Source organism: Plodia interpunctella, chromosome 16 (genome assembly GCF_027563975.2).
Source record: "Plodia interpunctella isolate USDA-ARS_2022_Savannah chromosome 16, ilPloInte3.2, whole genome shotgun sequence".
NCBI lineage: Eukaryota > Metazoa > Arthropoda > Insecta > Lepidoptera > Pyralidae > Plodia > Plodia interpunctella.
In genome coordinates, this window is record NC_071309.1 from 9,444,717 (window position 1) to 9,468,144 (window position 23,428).

Sequence of the window (23,428 nt, forward strand, 5' to 3'; positions counted from 1 at the left end):
TTTAAAGGGCGTGGAAAGACCCCCCCGTTTAGGCGGTCTGTGACAATTTCTTGGGACGTCCTCCTCTGGATTTAGTCGTCTTATCTATCCACGGAAGACCGGACAGGTACGTGGGACTCGAGCCCACTGAAACCACCACCAGGTTTTAGTGGGCTCGATTAACTCTCGGTCAACGCCACGGGCGTTTGGTGGGCTCGATTAACTCTCGGTCAACGCCACGGGCGTTTGGGCCGGGAAAGGCCATCATAATAATAATAATAAAATGGTCAGAAGGTAGGGCCTCCGGCAATAGATACATGTTTAACACTAGAGGACAGAAAGATAAAATGGGTAAAAGAGACAGAAAATAAAACAACCGAATCTATTGTTGATCAATTTATTTTCAGTCTTATTCTAATCAACAATCACTACAAAATAACATTTCTTCATATGCAGCGGATTGGGGCGTCGCTTGTCGGAAGAGCGAGTTCACGCTATGGCATGGAAAATGTTTATACAGGTATTTAAAAGTTAGGGCGAACAAAATCATTCTATAGCAAAATTGAAGGCAAATTATTACTGAACACGCCCTCATATATCGTATTGTGAAATAAAAAATATAAAAGGAATACTTTATTAAGTACGCGCCAAGCGGGTTTTATTCGCGGCTAATTCCCAAATTGGTAATAAGCGCGTACTCTCACTCTGATTGGCTGACGCGACTGAATGCGGCTAACATACAAACTGAAAATTTTAAGTGATGCTTTGATGTTAATATGTATATAAAATGTTTATATTTGTTACGGAACCCTAAAATATGTATGCCAATAGTTTGACTGGAATTTAAGTTTTACGGGGTCCTGTCAGAGAGCATTCTCTCAAGCGGGGCCCTTTTGGTTTTACCGTTATTCATCTAAAACTTTGATTATGTAATCAAGAGACTTAACCGATGGGATATCAAGTTCGCATAAGAGCATAGTATGAACCCACCCTTACTTCCCACAAGTAAACAACATGGAAAGGAACTAGTTATAATCTCCTGCTATTTAGGCCCTAATAGAATATTCTAATGCAGCCATAGGAAATATAAAAATTAACATGTATAGTTTCTTATTCTTATCGCTGTCAATGTTAAAGTATTTGATGAATTTTAACAGCCTTAGACACCATTCCTTACATTTGATAAACTACTAATTTTTACTATTTTGCCAAAAAGACTAGGTATATGAATCGGACGTCAAAATGTTGGCATTGCATTTCAAATCTCACTATCGAGTCGATTCGCAGTGCGACCCAGCTAACCAATTACAGTACGCCAAATGGGATTGGTTACTCGTCTGTGTCTCACTGCAAAATCAACTCGACAGTGAGATGTGAAATTCAAACCCACACTTCGTCCTCTGGACCACATATTAAACACTGAAATTGCTACCTAATTATATATTTTTATTTATGTGGTCGCCTAAACAGTTTAGAATCAAAATTGACAATTTTTTTTTTAACATAAAATAGGGAATTTTAAAAATATCTAAACTTGATGCTATCGAGTTTGATTAATGCAATTATATTTACAAACAAAAAGGCATCGTTTTATAATTGTTATAATGTTAATATAAATAATCGGGTAAACATTATTAATGAAGCACATGGAGGTAGGCCTAGTTCTAAAGCTACTGATTTAGACGTTTTTAAAGTTAACGAACGGATTCCTAATTTTATTATCTCTTTATTTATTCTATTATGGCCATAGTGTGTGCCACGTACTGTGTTTAAAGCGGTCATGAACTTTAACCACATCAGAATTCAATAATAGGGTAGTTACCTGTGTTTAAAATAAAATATATAGATGCAATTACTTATTGAACACGACAATGAAATGTCACTTTAATTGATCAAATCTATTTTATAGTCTTAAATAATATAATTTTGGACAATTTACAATATTTGTGACGTCACTTGAGCCCACTGTCATACAAGCGCCATATATATATTTTTATTTTGACACAAGTATCAGATTTAAAATGTCACCTGAATTGACTTCTTGGCAACTACCCCATAATTTCTTAAGTGACCAAAGAAGTACAGGCACCTAAAATCTTTTGTAAATATGTACATATTTAAACTACTAATTTACAATAAGCTATAATTAATTATAATCTTTAAAATTATAACATTTCATATTAATTTGAAATTATATTCTATAATACTTTTTATTCACAATAGTATTTTTACGCAGTTTGAGATTGTTTATTGCAATAAAAACTACCTTAATTTTCTACTAAAATAATACAATAAAATCACTTTGAAATATTTCTTAGATTAATTTAAAAAACAAACATTAAATTTACTTTTGACTTGTCTCAACGACATAGCCGCATAGTATTTACACTAAAAATAGATGCCTACTTGTGACGTCACATTCCTTTAAACCACAACGAGAGTATGACCATACAATTGCCCACTTCAATCACATTCACAACGTGCGTTGAATTCTTTAATCTACGACCACACTAGCGCCACTTTACAATTAAAAATAGAAAAGATAAATAAAAAATAAATAAGTTACCTACATCAAAATTAGTTCAGTACAGTTTATAGAATGAAAAGCTTACATATTTTAAAATAGAAAACTGTGTATGTACGAACGCGATAAGCTCAAAAACTACAAAATTCAAATTCAAATTTCAAATTTTTTATGTTTGTCATGACGAACCACAACGGGCTAACAAACAATGACAAGCGAAAAAAAAATTCAAAATTTAATTCCCTTTATTTCTTATAGTCAAATTAATTATTTTTTATCTTTTTTTTTAACTAAGTGGAGCTAGTATATATGTTATTTTTTACAAGTATATAGGCAATCTTGCGCACGTTGTTTCCCAATTGGTCACATTCGCTGGTGTTACCGAGTGGCAAGAATGTCTTCGCTCGTAAATATACTAATTATACTAAATTAAATTGAAGCGAATAATTCAATTTTGTCTTAAATTCAATATTAATAGCCTCGTTGCTAGCTTCCAAAACATTTTTTTAAACCAATATTGTTGTTATTTTTCTGTTTTATAACTAAACATAATTTAGCAATAAATATAATTTAAAACTAATTTCTTTTTGAAAGAGTCGACTAGAATAAATCTTTTCTTATATACAGCCTATTTATTTTATTTTGGGAGATCTTTATGCAAACAAATTACTTAATACAAGACTACAAAAACCATTGTGGGCCAGTGTGTACTAAGTCTGTGACACGATATTAGTGATAGTAAAAACTTGACATTAAGAGCTAATATTGTTTGTGAGCTTATTTTAAATAATATCTAAATAAATATTATTGTACGTGAGTGTATTTGACTAGTGAAAAAAACCTTACCTCAGTATTTGAACGAGTAATTTCCAATAACGAGGTCATAGAACATGGATGAAGCATTGTTCATAGTTGTCATGGTTCGACAGGCAGCTAGGAGAAGGTTCTATTTGTGATTGTACAATTTTCTAAATCCATTTCATTCTCTTCATGACGAGAAACATTATAAAACTCTTCTCAATGTTGAGAAACATCTCTGTAAACACCCATTCGAGACGAACAACATTAAGAAACGACTCTTCACGATGGGAAACATCGAGAAACACCTCTCAATGATGAGAAACACCTCTAGAAACACTTCTTCATGATGAGAAACATGAATGCGCATGAGAAACACGTGGCATCTCACCGGTTAGATCATGCCGAAGCCCTCGCCGCCCTCGTTGATGGCCCACAGCAGCGCGTGCACCAGCTGTTCGTAGCTGCGGTAGTCGGGCAGGCACAGCTGGTTGAAGCACGTGTGCGCCGACGGCAGCGCGCCGAACGACCCCGCCGCCGTTATCTGGAACCGCGGGCTCAGCTCCTGTCCGTACGCACATGTTGTTAATACTTCGTGGGGGATAAGTAGGAAACACTTTTGCGACATAATCGTATTATTTGTGTAATAACAGCTTATTTTCAATATTTTTACTCACGGCTTCGCGACGTTATAGCACCGAATGAAACCAACCACGCGAAGATGAGATATAAGAAGTTCCCGAACAGTATAATGATATACTTACCGCGAAGCCGCCGGGCGGCAGCTGGCTGCAGCCGGTGGTGAACTGCAGCAGACGCGCGCGCTCGCCGTCGGTGAAGCTGGCCACGGCCGCCCAGAACCACGCCAGCAGCCGCTGCCAGTCCCCGCCCGCGCCCGACACCAGCGCGTGCGCGCGCCAGTCCGCCACCGACACCTGCGGCCGCCGCGTCCGCATTAACATTTCACGTAATCAACGAAATTCAGGGTTAAAACCTATGAAGCTATAACGTGCCGGGCCCGACCGAGCAATGGGGCATGGCTTTTACGACCACGTGTTAAAGACAGCGCCATCTATGAAGAAGCACTAAAACAATCAGTACTCTCAAAAGCACGTCTGTCTCGAGCTTGACGCTCTCAACCAACCGCCAAATTCAAATTCAAAATTCTTTATTCAATTTAGGATGATATACATCACTTATAGACGTCAAAAAAATTAATTACTTTAACTAAGTCTACTGCCGACTTCCAAAGCGCAGGTGAAGAAGAAGCGGCGCGACAAACTTCACAGCGGCTTTTTCTCCAAAGACGTCAATTAACAAAGACTATTATTGCCATAGAACAAAGACATTTAGTATTTTAGTAATATAGTAATAGTAGTTTTTGTATTTCTAATGAAGTGATATGCTCACAAGTAGAAGATACAAGCTACCAAGTCAGTCAGTATAAGGTCAGATGCCTAGGAAACCGCACGGCTAACGTTGGGAGATTTTGCGTACATTCAATCTTACGTATCAACACCACGATTCAGGCTTGTCAATCAAACAAGTGACGCCATCTATCTAAAGTATTATGAATTTTTAGATAGAAGGCGTCTTTCGGCTAATATAAGATGTAGAACTAGATTTCCTATATTGGATGGCTATAAAAGAAATTTCCATACAACTTCCCGGTCCATATCGCATACAAAGCGGCTGATCGGATCCTCGGTAAGGGATAATGTTAACGTTTCTTCTCGTATATTTCTAATACGCATATATATGTAGGATTTTTTTTTTGTTAATTAATTTCTGAACGCTAAGAAAGGCTAATTTGGAAGTTGATGGTTTCCGAACGAGCGGATGTAGCTAGCTCGCTCAAAAAAAAAAAAAAAAGAGAGGATAAGACTGTAAGACATTGTGGAGTAAGATTTTTTTTTTGTGATTAAATAATAAAAGAGTGCAAAGTTAACCCAAAATATTATTTTATTTAGACCCACATATATCCCACATATATATTACCAGCGGGAACCTATAATTGGCTTCTTGTAACCCATTGATATATATCTAGTTTTTAAGGACGCAAGTTGTTGGTTCTCTTTGAACATGTTAAAAAAAAAAAAATACTTTCTTTTATGAGCAAAACGGAAAACAACGTCGTATAAAGTTTGAAATTATGACGAAGTTGCGTCAGGAGTGCGTTTATGTTTGAGCTGTGGCTCACCTCGCCGCTGCCGCAGACCAGCAGCTCGAGCTCGTTCTCGTCGAAGATGGCGAGCAGGTTGTCGGGCACCAGCAGCGCCAGCCCACGCAGGAACGCGTCAGTCTCCGCGCGGCAGCGGCCCGCCAGCCGCCACTGCGCCAGCGCGTCCAGGTACTGCAGCTTGTTGCTGTTGCACACCTGCGACGCATCTCTCACTCTCTCTCTCTCATTCTGACTAGTGAGCTGAACGGTTCTCCGACAATTGCTTCGTCTACGAACGAGGAGACATTCTGTCGGCGAATCGTTCGTAGCTGAAGGGCTCTGTCGTTCAAACGCCGGATGTCGAAACATTCTGTCGACGAAACATTCGTAGACAAAGCAATTGTCGGAGAACAGTTTCAAACTCCTCATTCTCGTCGGGCCATAATGGAAAAAGATCTTTTTCTGATCGGCCCGGGTCTTGGATGTTTATCTATTTGTGTATTTATTGTAAAATATAGTATCGTTGAGTTATTATCCCATAACACAAGTCTCGAACTTAATTTGGGGCTAGCTCAATCTGTGTGATTGAAAGAGAAACAAGAATGAGTTATGAAAACGGCAACTAACATTTCAACTCGACAATAACTAGAGCAATGAGTTCCCAATTTAATATTACGAGTACATTTGCGTCGACGCGTCAGAATGCCGTACTGTGATTCCAGGTCCCTCCCGGGGTACAAAATGGAAGAGAAACATGTGAAACACCCGACTCACTCTAATGTTAGCTCCCCCAGGCAGCAACTCCTTGACAGCGAGCAATTTTCCCTGGGAATCGTACTCCTCGTCTGAAAATTAAAATCTATATTTTTTATTCAGAAACACCTAATTAATGCTTCTAGAAATTGATTAGTAATAAAAATAAATAATATAATGTTTAAATGTAATTATTTTCATGTTTGTGCATGACAAAGTATAAATTTAAGTGTATTTAAGACTGTTACTGTATATTGTTGCTTTTTTATTTCAATTAAATCACAATTAATACCTTTAGAAACAAGATATACATCTTTCACGTCAATTTAAGAAAGACACATTTTAGTAATATCATATTATTAGAATTAATTCAGCCGAACTGGCACGGTCTGGATAGCTCAGTGGTCAAGAGCACGGATAGACAGGGGCGCGGGTTTAATTCCCGCTCGATTCCAGAACTTTTTCATCTCATTATTATTTTCAAAAATAAGTTAAAAAGCATGTGTGATTGTGATTTTCAAGAAACGATATGTTATGCGCGTGCGCAACGATGAGCGACAAGTAGCAACATTGCGCACCTGAAAAGTAGAGCTCGGGCGCGTCCTCGGCCTCCAGGTCGGTCTCCAGCACGTACTTGATCTTGGACAGGTACAGCTCCGGGTCGTCTTGCTCGAAGTACTGGAACATCACAGTCCTTACGTTATGATAACACACAGGGTGTAACATTACCTTCGACATAGCCGTTAGGTAGGCATAGGGCACCCCGAATGAAGTCACTTGTACAGTGTAAAAATTTGACTGGGAAAATAATTAAGAAAATCGTGAAACAATCAAAATCAGTGTATAGCGAATACTGCGGTATCGTGTCAATGACGCGAATGAATTAGCGGTGAGTTCGTGTGCGTGTATCGCTGTGGTGTAAGCACTATTCATTGCATGTTTTAAACTTTACATAATGAGAAAATAAAAGTGAAAAACAGATAGTATAAATCTCGAAGGTATAGTGAAATTTCATTCTCGAACTGTTCACCTATATACCTCGTCTAAAATGCTTCGTTTTACCATCGAGGCGTAGAAATCATTTTTCGAATAACTGATGTAGGTAATTTTTGCTCACAGTACGCTTTGGACAACTGTCAATTTTTATGATAGATCATCCATTCATACTATCCATACTTCCACACAAATATAATGTACACCTTGTAGTGCACCCGCAGCCCGATGATCTGCGCGAGGAAGGAGCGCGAGAGGCGCGCGCGCAGCAGCTGACGGTAAGCGCCGCCCAGCGCGCTCTCGTACAGACACTTGCCTACCAGCTTGCCCGCCATCTCGAAGTACTTCAGCTGCAACGAATTGTCATATCACGTCTATTGACTTTTGTGACAACCCTGACTGTCCTATGGGAGTCACAGTATGTCACTATTTATTTTATCCGAAATTGTTTGACTTAATTTTTTGCAATCACTGGATTCCAAAGTGCCAAAGTACTGTCCGTGACACAATAGTCCATATGTTTATTAAAATATATAATAAAATTTCATAAATAAATTCAAAATTCATTAATAAATTCAAATCATTAGTAGATGAGGTATTTAAATGACAAAACTGCCTATGATTGTGAATTATCTCAATAGACTCATAGTAAAAATTGACCGTTTGATTTGAATTAGACTTAATTATATTTGACAAGATCTGAGACACTCAATATATATTCTATCTATGAACCGCATGAAAATATATTCTTTCTAACATGATTTATATTACGTAATCTGACAGTTATAGCGCAATAATTTTGTAAAATTTTAATGTTACATTGCTACGTCTTCACCGGGTACATGTAACTGCACAATATGTTGTAATCCTTATGCTGTACATATGTGCAAATTAATTTGTTGGTTTTGTTATGCCGTCACCCCATTGTATTTACGTTTTTATTACGCTACCTTGTGTAAGTTTGATAAAAATGTACCTATTAGTGAAAGTTTTATATTTTATCATAAAACAAAATGGAATAAACTAGAAAGGCCGAGATTACAGTATACAGCTATGACTATGAACAGTAGAAAAGTTTTATTTTTTATTTCTTTCTTTTGTCATCGCAATACCAAATAGAATAATGGTCAAGACTGGTTGATAATAATCAGCTTTATCAGCTACACAGCTCCGTCATTTATTATCAAAGTCAAATCATTTATTCATAAATTAAACCTCCACAAAAAGTATTAGCATACTTTTTCACGTCAAATTTTATCCCAATTATTATTATAAATGAGAAAGTAAATTCGTTTGTTTGTTACCTTTTATGCTTTATCTACTCAACCAGTCTTCTTGAAATTTTGTATAGGTACAGTCAACAGTACATCAAGATACTACAAGCTAGCTACTAGTAGCTCTATGGCGCGGTAATAGAGCCGAGTTTACAATTACTTTGGGTAAGTTGATGTGCTGTTGACTGTACATGTTGTTTGAAATACGGAGAAAGATATAGGGTATGGAAAAATAACTGCTCCCGTGGGAAAATCACGCGGACGAAGCCGTGAATAAAATATAATATATATACTCAAAAAGCTACAAACTACTGGTATTTTCTACTCTTTTATATACTGTACGCCTGCATATCAAAAACTGTTTTCCGTACTGACCTTCAACGACGGGTCCCTGTGTGGATTGGGGTGCACCAGTCCAGTGGGGGAGTGGAACGACACGAACAACCCGAACTGTGAGGAGAACAGCTCCCCGCACACCAGCGAGAACCACTCCCGCCGGGGCCCGCCCCAGTCCACGCCTGGGGACAAAGGCTACATCTATCTGCCTCAAACCTGAGCGGTTTCTTCCTCAGCCATTGAGCGAGCCTAGGGCCCACTTTCCTACTTTTTCGTATCCACTTCGCGCGGTCGTCGACATTCCTATTTGTTAAACCATTGGCATACATACAAATGTATGCCAAGTTGCATACACATTATCGGCAATTTGCCAAGCTTTGGCGGTTTCGTTATACATTGCTGGTTTTTCTTTTGTTAAAATACAGCTCACATACGTACTACGTAATCTATCTATCTAATCTATTCGAAATTTTATTTATTTTCATACACATCGCTTACTTATTATAAGCATTATTGACTGTAGTGGTCCCATCAAGTTGGCCGCCATAAAAAGCCTGATGATGATACAAGTTTGGACATGGACCATATGGAAGACAAAAGGAGGTATTTACCTTCTTCTTGTCGAGTCGAAATTGGCATTCAGACGGTGTTTGATCGTTAACCGCTCAGTCTATGGCCTCAATTATATCAATATTCTATTATCTTTACTCTGTGTCAAATTTCATCAAAATCGGTCCAATAATTTTTGAGTATATTACAAACAAACAAAAACAAAATGAAATGCCTTCTCTTTATAACAGTAGGTGGTACGGAAGTACAAGTAGTGGACAAGCGGACTCACCCTGCTCCCCCTGGAAGGTGACGTCGAAGTTCTTGCACCAGTCGGCCACAGTGAAGTGCTTGGTGGCCTTCAGCGAGGAGCGCAGCAGCTGCGCGCGCGACACGCGCAGCGGCGCGCGCTCGTGCGCGTGGCGCGCGTGCGACCGACGCAGCGAGCTGTAGAAGAACTCCTGCTTGTTCTGCAAGCAATATATATATATATATACCATAGCCAACCATAGTCACTACAGAATTAATTTCACAAGCGTTTGGAACGCCGCCGTGGGCTATTAAATTGTACCATACACAGTAATCGATTTAATTATCCTATTTCATAAATAAGTAAAGTACTGGCACAATGTTAATTTTATAAACGTATAATTAAAAAAAAAATTCTTTATAAAAAAAAAATGCGACACTAATGAAACGCTACACGCCGCGTTCAAACGGTCGTGAAATTCACCCCATAGCTCATCGTCAGAATGTGCATACCGTTATAATGCTAAAAAAATTGTAATAAATATACCATGTTACTATTGGCTAACCTATAATTGAAGTCTTGTAATGTATGGTTTGTCTAGAATTGAGATTGTATACTGTTGGTTCTCCTTAAAAATATATATATATATAAATAAATAAACAGCTCCAAAGAAGCTTCCAAGTAGCCTTGGGCCTGTGAAAATGTGGATTCCTCCGCAACAAAATGATCCGTTACCGACCGAGAAGTTCCCACCGTGTGGTGATCTCCAATAGTCAGTATTGAGAGCTCTAAACAGACTGGATTCTCGTGTTCGAAAATGCTGAGAAAATAGAGTTAAATGTGACTTCTCAACTGCTGGAACAGATCTATGACTCATCTGTTGTCTTGCCCAAACTGTCCCACCTCCTTCTCCATAGAAAGTAATTCACGTATTGTTCTCGAAACTTTATTCCGTAGAATATTGCGAGATAATTGCTGTAGCTACGTACTGGTCTAATTTAATATAATTTGTATGCTATTTCGGGGCGAAACGTAGATGAAGAAGAATAGGGTAGTTGCCATCAAGTCAAATCAGTTATCCAATCCATGTGTCAAAAACAAAAAAAAATATTGTTAGGTAAAGTTAAATACTGTTGGTAAGGGCTTGTATGACAGTAAGCACAAGTACCGGATCACGAATGTTAAACTGAAAAAGCGGAGCCACAAACTTGATAAAAACGGTCTGACCTTGAAAGTGTCCTCCCCGCCGCAGTTGGCGATCAGCAGCTGCGCGAAGGTGGCCGCGATGAGGTCCCGCTCCGGCGACGCCAGCTGCAGCGGCGGCTGCACGCCGTCGTCCAGCGTGAAGTGGCCGCCCGGCCCCGCCGCGTCCGCGTCCGCGCCGTGCGGCGCTAGGATCACCTGCTCGATGTACAAAAAAAATTATTTTTTCGACGACCTCGGTGGCGCAGTGGTTATGTGTTTGCCTCTGAACCGAGAAGTACCGGGTTCGATCCCTGGTCATGGGATGGTCAATGAGATTTTTCTGACTTACAATAGTAGTAGTAGTATTTTCAATTTCAAATCAAATTTTGATTTCATTTGAGTTTGATTCGGAAATTAGACCTTCACAGGCACTTTTTTACGTGATTTTTTTTTATTAAATAATAATTTCTCACAAGCTACAAATTCTCACCGTCCATTGGCTGCAAATCACACAGAAATCCATACTTCAATACAACTCACCTTGAAGAAATTTCTCAGAGCGATGCGACCGCCTTTCGCTCATATAATAAAGATTCTAAATGCACCTATATTTTTAGAGTTATTATATTGTACCTTGGTGGAAGGGCAGACCCTGAAGGAGGTGATCCGCTTGGGGATGAACTTGAGCAGGAAGTCCTTGACGATGAACTGCTTGGGGCTGATGCAGCACAGCACGCGGCGAGGCTTGTGGCCCGCGACCAGCCGCGCCTCGTAGCTGATGTTGTCGCGCCGCGACGAGATGTTGCGCTGCACCGTCGCCGTGTCGCTCGCTGCAATATTATCATCAGCTGAAAACTGTCTCTCTCTGTCTCTCTGTCACTCATCTGTATGATCTAGAACCACACATTCTTGATGATCTGATAATGATAGGGATGTGTATCGCGGAGATAGATTCAAATTCAAAATTCTTTTTTCAATTTAGGATGATATACATCACTTATTGACATCAAAAAATTACTTAAACTAAGTCTACTGCCGACTTCAAAAGCGCAGGTGAAGAAGGTGAAGAAGAAGAAAAGAATAAAGAAAATATAGTCACTGTTGACTATACGGCTTCTTTATTGTATCCGACTCGATGGACCAAAGTATTTGTATGATTCTGAACCATACCGTCTTAATGCCAAAATGATATGATAGTAATAAGTACCGAGAAGATAAATAATACCACTGATAACTCTATTGATACAGAAAGATTAATAAGGGAGGGACAAGCACTGTTCGTCACTGTTATTCGGGTTCGAACCCGATGGAAAATTATCTTTTTCTGATTGGTCCGGGTCTTGGATGTTTATCTATATATGTATTTGTTATAAAATATAGTATCGTTGAGTTAGTATCCCATAACACATTAAGTCTCGAACTTCCTTTGGGGCTAGCTCAATCTGTGTGATTTGTCCTAATATATTTATATACTGACCTGTAAGAACGATACAATCGAACTCCCCATTCATGAGCAGTTCTCCACACAGCCTGATGGCGGCGCGGTAGATGCCCGCCTTCTCGAAACACAGACACAGCACCACGCGCTGGTTGACGCTGTCGTATGTGAATGTCGCTGATGATGACAGCTCCGGGTCCACTTCGCCGCCGAGTTCGCTTAGTGTGATGGAGAACTCCTGCTCGTGAATAAACAATTGGCACGACTGAAGAATACATAATAAAAGCTATTCTTGTTCCCCAGTTGTGTTTATGGCGATGACTTATTCCTAATAAAAATCGTTATAAAGTTTTAGTTTTCCGTACTAATATTATAAAGAGAAAAGATTTGTATTTTTGTTTGTAATGGATAGACACAAAAACTACAAGGCCGATTTTGATGACATTTGGCACAGAGATAGGTGAAACGTTCAGGAGTGACATAGGCTATTTTTTATTATGGTTTTATTTCAGGTATAAATTGAGATGTCCCGGCGACGGACAGGTTTTGTCCCGTATATCGAATTGATATACGGGACAAAACCTGTCCCGTATATCAATTCGATTTGTAATTGCGTAGTCGACCGTGCTACAGTTTGACAAGTACCTATCTACCAGGGCAACGCACAATGTTCGTATGAAGGTATCATCCACTCATAAAGCTTTTTTTCTTTTTTATTTGTCCCGGATAAAATGTGGAAATCGTGCGTATTTTTTTGCCCATTTAAGCAATTGTCCCTTACAGGTTGAAAAAAAATCTGGCAACCCATCACGCTCGTATAGCTAGAGCTAGTACCTGTGTATCGTGCGGTGTGAGCGCGGCGGGGTTGTCGTAGTCATCGCGCGGATGCACGTGCAGCGCGCGCTCGTGCGCGGCGGTCCACACGGCGGCCGCGTGCGCGCGCGCCACGCGCGAGCGGCGCGCGCACGCGCGTCCCGCCGTGAACACGCGTCGCAGCGGGCTGCCGCTTATAGACACACCGCCTGACCGACACATATTTTAGTCATTTTGAACTAATTGTTAATCGGGAATGAACCAAAGTGCGCTTTACATTGTTAGATCGCGATGTGATTAGGCTTATACCTGTTCATAAGGGTAAAAGTTAAAAAAAAAGCTTTAAACATTTCAGTTTCATTAAAGAAGTTTTCAGTTAAGAAGGTTGAGAACTCACCAATCATGATGGATATGATATACAAGCCCGCGGATCGCACTGTGAACTTGACGCGTGTAGTGTTGGCCTGCGCCGGGTCACCCGACCCCAACTCCACCACCGAGCTGATCTAGATAAAACGAGTAATTTGATGCCAGCTCCACGCTCGAACTCAGACACATGGCGACGCGAATACGTGAAAATAACTTAGTTAATATGAGTGCTTTTATTTACCGCAATGAAATTTGCGATCACAGATATAAGACTGCGGTTCTAGGTGTGTTATGTCAGTTTCTGTTTCTGATTGTGTCCATCGTACCTGCGATACAAGTTTACTCCTAACTACGTTTTTTTGGTATTCGATCAGCTCACCTTCCTAGTGCCATGTGAGATGTAGACGGAGAGGTCGTCAGTGTCGCAGATCGGGTAGGGCTGCCCGTTGCGTTGGAAACACAAGATCGTGAAGCACATCGTCTCTCCCACGGCATGGGGCTCTGTCCAGCCCCACTCCACCTAGAGTCGAGAGGACAATCTATATTAAATTGAGTTTAGATTAGGTTATTTTTAAAAAGGCGGACTTATAGTATAGGTGCGAGGCTTCCTCTAGTACAGTCAACAGCACATCAAGATACCCTGCATGGCGCGGCAATAGCGGCGAGTTTGCAACGAATTTGGGTAGGTTGATGTGCTGTTGACTGTACCGGTAAACCAAGAGGTGATTTATTGATATTTTCGGGGCAAGTGTAAATCAAAGAAACAACATTTTATATATTCTTGTTTTGTAGGAATTATATAACAGTTTCACAGCACGATAGTCATATATCGTTAACCTTGAGGCGCGCGGGCCGAGTCGCTCTTGTCTTGACAAAGGTACTGCTGCACACTGTGGGGACCCTTATTTTTATTTCAATAAATGTTCAAATTCAACATTATTTATTTAACTTACGATGATATAACCTACGTCCACGTCAAAATTAAATAAAACCAAGTCTACCGCCGACTTCCAAAGAGCAGGTGAAGAAGCGGCGCAACAATTTTCACCGCAGCCTTTTCTTCAAAGGCTGAGTTTGTTCATATTATCAATGTAATATCAATTTTAATGCTTTATATATTATTGTTTTTAGTGTCTGTGGCAACACAAATACACGTTTTATATGACTATGTTCATGCCTCAATGAGGGTAGATCTAATCCAGAGCCACTCACCCGACAGTTGGGCGGGTACAAGTACTTCCCAGTGACGTACTGTAGCAGGGAGTGCTTGGCCTCGGGCGCCAGCGACGGCTGCGTCATGGCCGCGAGCGTGACCAGCCCGCACACAGAAACCGACACCACCAGCATACCGCCTGCAACCCCATGCAGTTAGTAACCTCGCGGTTGCTTCATTGCAATTTACCACAAGGTTTTGGATTCGTACGCACGGGCGATTTTTTAGCGAGCAGTAAAAGTCCGTTGGAATAGAACACTAAAGGCTGGTGAACACCGATTGCGTAACGCTCGACGATACATGCTATAGCGTTAATTGCGGCCGGCTACATAAACGCATGCATTACAATTCCATGCAAAAAGCGCAAGCAATACGCTGTCAGTGTGCACTGGCCCATAAACTGCTGTGTGTTCGTTCACATGGAAATGTTATTATCGCGAATGAATATGTTTTTTTGCATCTTAAACGCTCTATGTGTCAGACGGTAGGTTGAATATCGAATGTCACATATGTCGATATAGACGTCAACGTCGGGTGCTTTTTTGTTACGCCCGTGCGAACGTGGTGTTAAGTCCGGGCGTAAAGCCGTATACGTTTATGCATAACATACCAAACCCATTTATGAACACATGAACTCAATTTACTAGAAACTAGAATTAGATGTTTGTTTTGTGTTTATAGTTACATGATCTTGGCTATACCAGATTTACCATGACGCAAACATATGAATTTTTGTAAACACCTATATGTATATACTCACCTTACTCGCTCTAGAAGAAGAGAACCACTCCATTTCCTTCCGAGGTTATCGTATAAGGTGACTAAGGGACAGCTTAGAGACAACACAGCAAAGGTTGGTCATAACAGCAGCAGAGACTTCAACTTTTTAATATATTTTATTGAACCAGGCTTCTTTGTCGAGATTACAAGCAGGAGCACAGGATGAGAGAGAAATAGTTCACTCACCCCAAGTCCAAGCATCCTGGTGCTTACTATTCTTGACCACGGTGTTCCAGAGGTCCGCCTTGAGCGTGTGCAGCGCCTCCTTGCCGGTCGGCAGGCTCTGTCTGGCCGCAGACCACGCGGCGAAGTCCCGCGGCTCGATGGCATGCCGCGCGGTCGAGTCTTCCAACCAGTAGACATCTTCAAGGCACGCCACGTCCAGGCTGAGTAATCTGAAACAATAATTTGCGCATTTTTCAAAATGTTATTTACATTTGACTTCTCCAAGTTCTTAGCCTAGAATGGTGTTTTAATCACCATGTGATCATGGTCACCAGACCTGTGACCATGATCACGTGGCTATCATTTTTAGAATACATTGAGGGATTAGTACGTGTGTCGTTAGTATTTATATTGAAAAAGTATAACGCACTTTATAAGATTTATTTTTCTTATAGATTGAGTTTGAATTATAAGATAACCTTTCAGATTTTTCTCAAGTCGAAGCCAAAAGGAATCCGACAGAAAAATCTTTCAACAAAGACATTTAAAAAATCCTGGAATATGCAAGAAAAATAAATAAATAATAAGTTTTTATTTATTTTAAAGACACGACTTTAATTTGTCGCATGTTCAGATGGTAAGAAAGAGTTTATTTTATGGAAGCAACAAAATCCCCTATTTGTCACATCCACCTTTTAAATCTAAAAAACAATATTTCAGATTATATTGCACGACCTCTAAGCTAGCTGAGATGATAATACATCCATTACGTGCAGCAATGCTATAGAATTTTCTCCAAGATCCAATAAAATGAAGCAAGAATCTTACAAAATGAAAGGAGATTAAATTTATAATACGCGGGGATAAGGAACGTATTACGGGCAGCAGATATCAGGAGGACATTACAATCGGTAGGAAATTGGTTTCGATATTCATCGATCAGTGATCTCTCTCGTATCCGCGCATATTCTAAATTCTTAGTCGTATGTTGTGACGCTTCGAGGCAACGCAAAAGATGAACATTTCAAATTTCGAATTCGGTTGTGAACCTTTTGTAATTTCTACTGGCTGAATCAACCCTCTTTGAGGAAGCTTACATACTTACATAGGTAAAGGATAGATAATCATTATTGTTTCTGTTATATTTTGATTTACTATTTAGATAAATAACTAAACTGTTTTCAAATATACTGTACTTTCAAAAACAATAATAATCCAAATTTCATTCTATAGACCAGTACTTCTATCCATTATTCTACAATAGTTCACACTCCCGCCAATACCTGCTTCATGGGCATATCATTTTATTGGTATATCCGCGAGCGGGTTTTGGCGGGAAACCTACACGACATCAAAACTCTCCATAGGGCCTCTACGTGTTGGATCCATATCCCCACGCAAGCCTCTCAAAGGACCGGACTTAGTGCCGTGAATTTATAAAAGGAGATACATAATAATAATAACCGTTCATTTTCCTATTTACAAAGATTACAGTACTTGTTTTAAATTTACTGATAACCTTTGTGCGAGGCTAGTTCCTGAAATAGATTCAAATGAAGCTGTTTGTACTAACTACAAGTACTTAGCTGTAATAATCAGTTTTGTTAGTTTAAAATTGAATGGTTTCTTTGAGCACAACTTATTTCTAGCCATTTCTATATAAAATTACAAAACAATTTGAATCTCTATTGTTCACATCTCCAGAAGTAATATTGTGTTAATTTTTTTTTTTTTTTAAATGTACTTCTGAACCCTCCGTGCGCGAGTCCTGCTCGCACTTGACCGCTTTTGTACATATTTTCCATACCAAAAAGTTCAAGTGAAAATATGTAATTTCTATACCCTTTTCCAAGTTCTTCATCATCATTTGACAAATTTGAAAGGCCAGCCAGCCGGGTGTGAACTCGTTTGAACTGTGCGAATAAAACACCCTTTTTATCCGCAATTCATTTCGCCATGACTGTCCGTTTACGACCATTGCCAGTGTCGGGTTTAGCAAGTAAATTTCCCTTTTTGTTGCTAGTTATAAAAACAGTTATGAAAATGGACTAAAAGATTTTTTTCTTATTGTGTTATTGCTTTTTATTTTTTTCTTGTACTTTTCTTTTCTATCCTTCTCTGTTCACGGCAAAGGCTTACAATTCTTTTGAAAATTTGCTGAGATTGTACCGCCTCGCCATCTTCCTCTATTGGGTGTATTATTGAGCTATAGCAATGAAAGTAAACTCGTCTCCAAAGATGATTACGTTTATTGTTATTTTATTTTTTTGTTGCATACTTAGTTAAAAAAACTGAAATATCCCTTTTATAGAGTGTTTGTTACTAGATGTACCTAAAGCATGCAAATATAACGACACAAGCTTTGATAACAATGTTTGCAGATATGTAGGAATAATCTCTGCAAAAGCAAGGACTTATGACTACGAGATATATATTTTTTTATATTAACTCTGCAACCAATGAAGGCCAAAAGATGTGTTTTTATATCAAATATCAATCATGTCAAAACAAGCAACTTTTATTCTACGACTTTTCGTGATTCGTAGTTTTTTTTTCATATAAAACAAATACAATCTAATTTGCGATTCTACACATCTTAACTCTATGCAATAGCCAAGCAACACGAGACGGTTATGTAGCGGAATCGAACATAGAGTTAACGTTTTATACAAACGACATTAAAACTAATAAAAAAAGGAATTTTTTTGTATTTATTACGTTTAGACAAAAGTCGTAGAACAAAAGATGTTAGTCTCTTTGGAAGGTTATGCGTTAGAGTTACCAGTAACCCTGTTATGTTATGCATGTCTGATGTCGGCCCTGTGCGCGAGCCAAAGCTGCTGATTTTACGATACCCGCGATACCGGAGCGCGGGAAAAATGAGCTATGGAAACGAGACGATGAAATAACTTCGTGCGTAAAAATATCGTTTCTTGTTGTTGTTTTGCGAACAACTTGTTTAGTATTCTCCTCTATTCTTCAAGGAACATATATACAAAATATCAGCATTCTACAATAGTTTTGGCCGTGCCCTGTCTGTTAGTCAGCTTCGGAAGCATCCTAAGTAATATTATAAATGCGAAAGTAAGTTTGTTTGCTACCTCTTCACGCTTTATCCACTCAACCAATCTTCTTGAAATTTTGCGTACATGTAGTTTGAAGTAAGGAGAAGGACATGGGGTCCATCCCAGAAAAATAATTGTTCCCGTGGGAAAATCTTTTTGAGATTATTAACAATTATTTTTCTATTTTATATACATTGAACGATAAAGTTTAGTAAGAATACGAATAACGATAAAGTTAACGAACGATAAAATTTATCTGGCATTGAACTATCGGTGGTTTTCATAACTATTTAATCCACAGTTGCGGACGAAAATAAAAGAGAGTTAGTGATAAATATAGTAAATCCACCAATAGTTAAACCATCCCTTTTCTGACAAAAGAACTGCATTTAAAATTCCTCAAACGCTAATCCCTGAACTCTATGTCAGACAAAACGGTCCCAAAGCTCACCAGACGTCCTAAGTAAACGACAAATGCGTTGAGGCAACGTCAAATCAAATGTACATCTATTTATCTGCATTGACAAAATAGTTCCCTGCTTGTGAAATAAAATTCCCCATAAATAATTATCTCTTTAGCAAAGTTTTACCAGCTTAAAATTAAATCAAGTTGGTAAATGTGTGTGGGTCTGTGTCATGTGTAACTGTGTCTCATGTCCAAATTGTATATATTTGTAACTGTATACAATATACATTTACTTGTGCAGCGGCGTATGCAGTCGCCGTAATCTATCATATCCGCACAGAGTCGCATCGGGTCGTACTATCTTTAGTCGCTCACGTATGACGCCGAGTGCAGTTCGCTCAGCTTTCGAGCTTCGAGCTTTCGGTTCCCGGAATCGAATCAGCAGTAACTTTGTTACCGTCGACCGTATCGTGATATACATTGATTCAATGACGAGTTCACTGGGGGCTGGAATAGGAAACTGGTTTAAACTGGATGCAGAGCTAAAGGTTGACTGATAGAGAATGTTCTTGGCATTACTCCGCCCGTTGAACTTATTGGAACGATGAACAGCAATGTCCATCTGTACTATCTATACTATTATTATAAAGAGGTAAGCGTTTGTGAGTTGGTATGTTTGAGGCGGGTAATCTCCGAAACTACCGAACCGATTTCAAAATTTCTTTCACCATTATAGGCTTTATTTTATCTCAAAATTCCCATGGGAGCGAAGCCCCGGGCCACATCTAGTCATATATAAACTACTTGAATGTATATATTAGGCCAGGGTTGCCAGGTGTACGGTATTATACCGAACCGTGTTCGGTGTGTCACTGTGTTCGGTGTGATGACAAAAATACCGAAGTATTTTTTTTGGCGGTTCAGTATTTTTTTCTGATTATAATTTTCCTTCCTGATATACGCTTCAATTGTCAGATTTTACGCAATCGGCAAATACCTTAACAGCGGTGGCATGATTACACAATCGCGCTTTCACGCGTTCGCGTAGCCCTCCTGTGTTCTAGTTGATGATCGACCAACTATTATATAAAATGGCGAAGACAATATGACAAACCACAACATTAATATTGCCCAGGAAGTCGTTCACACATTCCAAATAATGGTCGCGAATCTCAGAAATGAAGACGTATTCTTCATTTCTGAGTATAAGAAGTGAAATAGCAATGCAGGGGGCTTCAGTACACGAGTAAGTTAATTGCACACATTGAACAATGAGAAAGTAATAAAATCAAGATACAAGAAAAATAGGGATTAATAAGTATACTTACCTATAATAAAAATCTCGCTTCATTACGCCCAGACGACATTATTCGTCCGAGCGAGGAGACGAGACGACTTAATGGATGAGCACTTGAGAATTATTCATAGGAGTTGAGAGGACTTTGGAAGTTAGCCCATACATTGTCGACCTCGTGGCGTAGTCACCACGACCGACCACTATCTGGAGTCTTGGGTTTAATTCTTGTGATTTGAGATATTTGTAACATGAAAGGTACAATTATAAATATTCAGCGGCTCTGGGTTTCTTGTGTTAGTTTCGGTGTTTATTTCCACCGAACCCATTAACTAAGTAAAAAAGGATAATACAAACTTAGTGCGTAATGTGTGGTGCGAGGAGCATGCTAATTATGTGGAATGAAACACACACAACGACTTAGTTGGCATAAAGAGTGGTTTGTAATTGCCTTCTCCATTTCACTCACAAGTTAATAGGTTTCGTCGCGACATGTTTTCCTTTGCTGGTAATCGAAACATCATTAGGTTCACAGGCGTCTTAACCACTGGACTACGACCGCTTCAATTTCATAGAGCATTACAAGTAAAGATCATTTATAAAATACAATTACTTTCTAACACGATTACCCAGACGGGCAAAAACCATTTATACAAAGTTAGTTTTTGAAGCTAATTTAGACAATAAACCAATTTAATTAAGGCGTAATGTATTTCTGATTGTTTAGCCCCGTTAACCAGTTTACTTTGTTTATGAATATGAAAGGGACACGGTAGCAAAGGTCATTCCAAATTGAGTTTGAATTTTTTAAACAAATAGTAGCGTAGTGCTGCCGCTCGATAGAGTCCTATCGATGGAACATCGATACGTCAATATGTCACTATCGTGGTTCGTTTGTGCAGAATATTTTTTACGATGTTATTATATTCATGAGGTTAGCTCTTCTGGCGCAATAGAGACAAATACTGTTTAAATTTGTTTCTCTCGCCATTTCTTCTCAGCAGTGATTTTTCCGACATGCTAATTTGTAACTGTGTAAAATATTATGACGTGGAAAGTGTATGTGTCGGTCTTTCCGAATAAGTGCTTTGACATGTTCTGATTATATTAATAAAATTTTACTGGTTTATAAAAAGCCACCGACCTATAATAAGGTTGTCGTCGAACAGTTTTGACGTATATTGCTTTAGCTAGATTTTGCAGATCACATTCACAAACACTCGCATTTGCATGTGAGTGTTTGTGAATGTGAGGAATTAGCGTATAATATACAATATACGCTAATTCCTGTCGGCGTGTCGGCATCTGCCCCGACTTTACTGATCACTAAACATAGCCTGTATTAAGTATAGTATATACATAACACAAGAATAATGATATCATTATTCTATACTAATTCATATTTATACATATATATGTATAAATATGAATTAGTGCTATCGTGGTCTCGCGTTTAAGTTCACGAGATAACAAGAACAAACAAACCTAAACAAACAGAAAAGCAAACAGAGTATTTCAACAAACTATTGCGAGTCTCTTGCAGTGTTCTATAGCTTAGAATCCATACTTCCATATTATAAATGTGAAAGTGTGTTTGTTTGTGTCTTTGTTTACAACAAAAAACACAAAATGACTCTTTGATCTTCATCAAATGGATATTGACAAACTTCCGATTTTCCTACAGAGTTGAAAGTTTTCACGACGCTTCAGTTCCCAATATTATGAAAAGCATGCCTAATGGACAAAATACATTGGAAGCCGAATATGGCTCCCAGGGATCATCTTCCCCAGGAATCACACTATCTATCAGTGAAAACCGCGTGAAAATCCGTGCAGCAGTTTTTGAGTTTATCACGAACAGACAGACGTGACAGAGGACATTGTTATATTGTTCCCTCGGTAGAGGTCATTCCAGATGGTTAGACATCGTACATAGTTCTAAACATCAACTAGCATTATTCTCAGCTCGCGTGCAGTGCAGGGTATAACCGACGGTTACCGACCGATAAGCGAGAATTATGGTGGTGAATTTGCAACTCAAAGTAGGTTGCTGGGTCAACCCATGTTTAATGACAGAAAGATTATGTACTGTGAAAATTCTGATAAGAAAAAACACTACAAAACTTTCTGAGGAAAATAAATAAATAATAAATAAATATATTAGGACAAATCACACAGATTGAGCTAGACCCAAAGTAAGTTCGAGACTTGTGTTATGGGATACTAACTCAACGATACTATATTTTTATAACATATACATATATAGATAAACATCCAAGACCCGGGCCAATCAGAAAAAGATCATTTTCCATCATGACCCGACCGGGGATCGAACCCGGGACCTCTCGGTTCAGTGGCAAGAACTTTACTACTGCGCCACCGAGGTCGTCGAATTATATAAACTTGATTATTTTATTGTCGATTTATTTTAGAATCATTTCTCTTTTACTCCTTGGACCAGGAATCTGATGGCTGGCAGCGATGAGACTGTAAATGACAAAAGATTTCGAAGAAACGAAAACGAATTGTTGGAGTGGCATTGAGGTTCCGAAAAAAGGTTTTCTTTTCTTTAATGCATCAAAAATGTTTAATAATTTGCCGACCATTTTTTAATTGTTAACTGAAATAAACATTCGGCCGCATGGCTACCCTTGGGTGCCAGAAGGGTGAAGGCGCAGAGGGAGACCACGAAAGAGATTGCGGGACGATGTTGATGGATTCCTGCGGAGTTGGCCGAAAGGAAGGGGAGGCCTTTGCCCAGCAGTGGGACACAACAACAGGCTAGATAAAAAAAAAACAGAAGTAACACATTTGGCCACTTAACGCTTGTTCGGATGGAGAGCTTCCTCAGTCATAACTTTGGGCTGCTTGCCTACTTATTTCCATCTCGTACGGTCTTCGGCGTATTGGTACGAATCATCATTGTCTATTTTTAGGCAGGCAAAGATGTACCGTACCATCTGATTGGTAGGTTGTCACCACAGCCTATGAGCGTCTGCAACACCCGTCTACCTAGTGTCCTAGGATCTTTTGCCACTCTCACCCTTCACTTCAAACCGGAACACAACAATACAAGCCCTGCT

At 39.2% G+C, this 23,428-nt stretch overlaps 1 protein-coding gene across 7 annotated transcripts in view; it reads right to left on the reverse strand.

Annotated features, from left to right (window-relative positions):
* Positions 1-362: 362 nt before the first annotated feature.
* The window catches only part of LOC128676582 (uncharacterized protein), a 37,057-nt gene continuing 13,991 nt past the window's right edge, over positions 363-23,428 (reverse strand). For 2 of the 7 annotated variants that reach the window (XR_008405433.1, XR_008405434.2), the window contains exons 3-19: positions 15,602-15,810; positions 14,635-14,774; positions 13,802-13,942; positions 13,451-13,559; positions 13,075-13,262; positions 12,280-12,478; positions 11,436-11,632; positions 10,845-11,018; positions 9,660-9,837; positions 8,858-9,000; positions 7,415-7,558; positions 6,794-6,893; positions 6,237-6,307; positions 5,502-5,678; positions 4,066-4,236; positions 3,642-3,866; positions 363-3,579 (exon numbers count right to left, since the gene is read on the reverse strand). Coding sequence is in view for 5 of the 7 variants with exons in the window: in XM_053756763.1 (XP_053612738.1) it covers positions 3,696-3,866; positions 4,066-4,236; positions 5,502-5,678; positions 6,237-6,307; positions 6,794-6,893; positions 7,415-7,558; positions 8,858-9,000; positions 9,660-9,837; positions 10,845-11,018; positions 11,436-11,632; positions 12,280-12,478; positions 13,075-13,262; positions 13,451-13,559; positions 13,802-13,942; positions 14,635-14,774; positions 15,602-15,810 (2,512 nt within the window). In the remaining 2 variants the exon portion in view is untranslated. The other 5 variants (XM_053756763.1, XM_053756762.1, XM_053756765.1 and 2 more) reach the window with 5 other exon arrangements.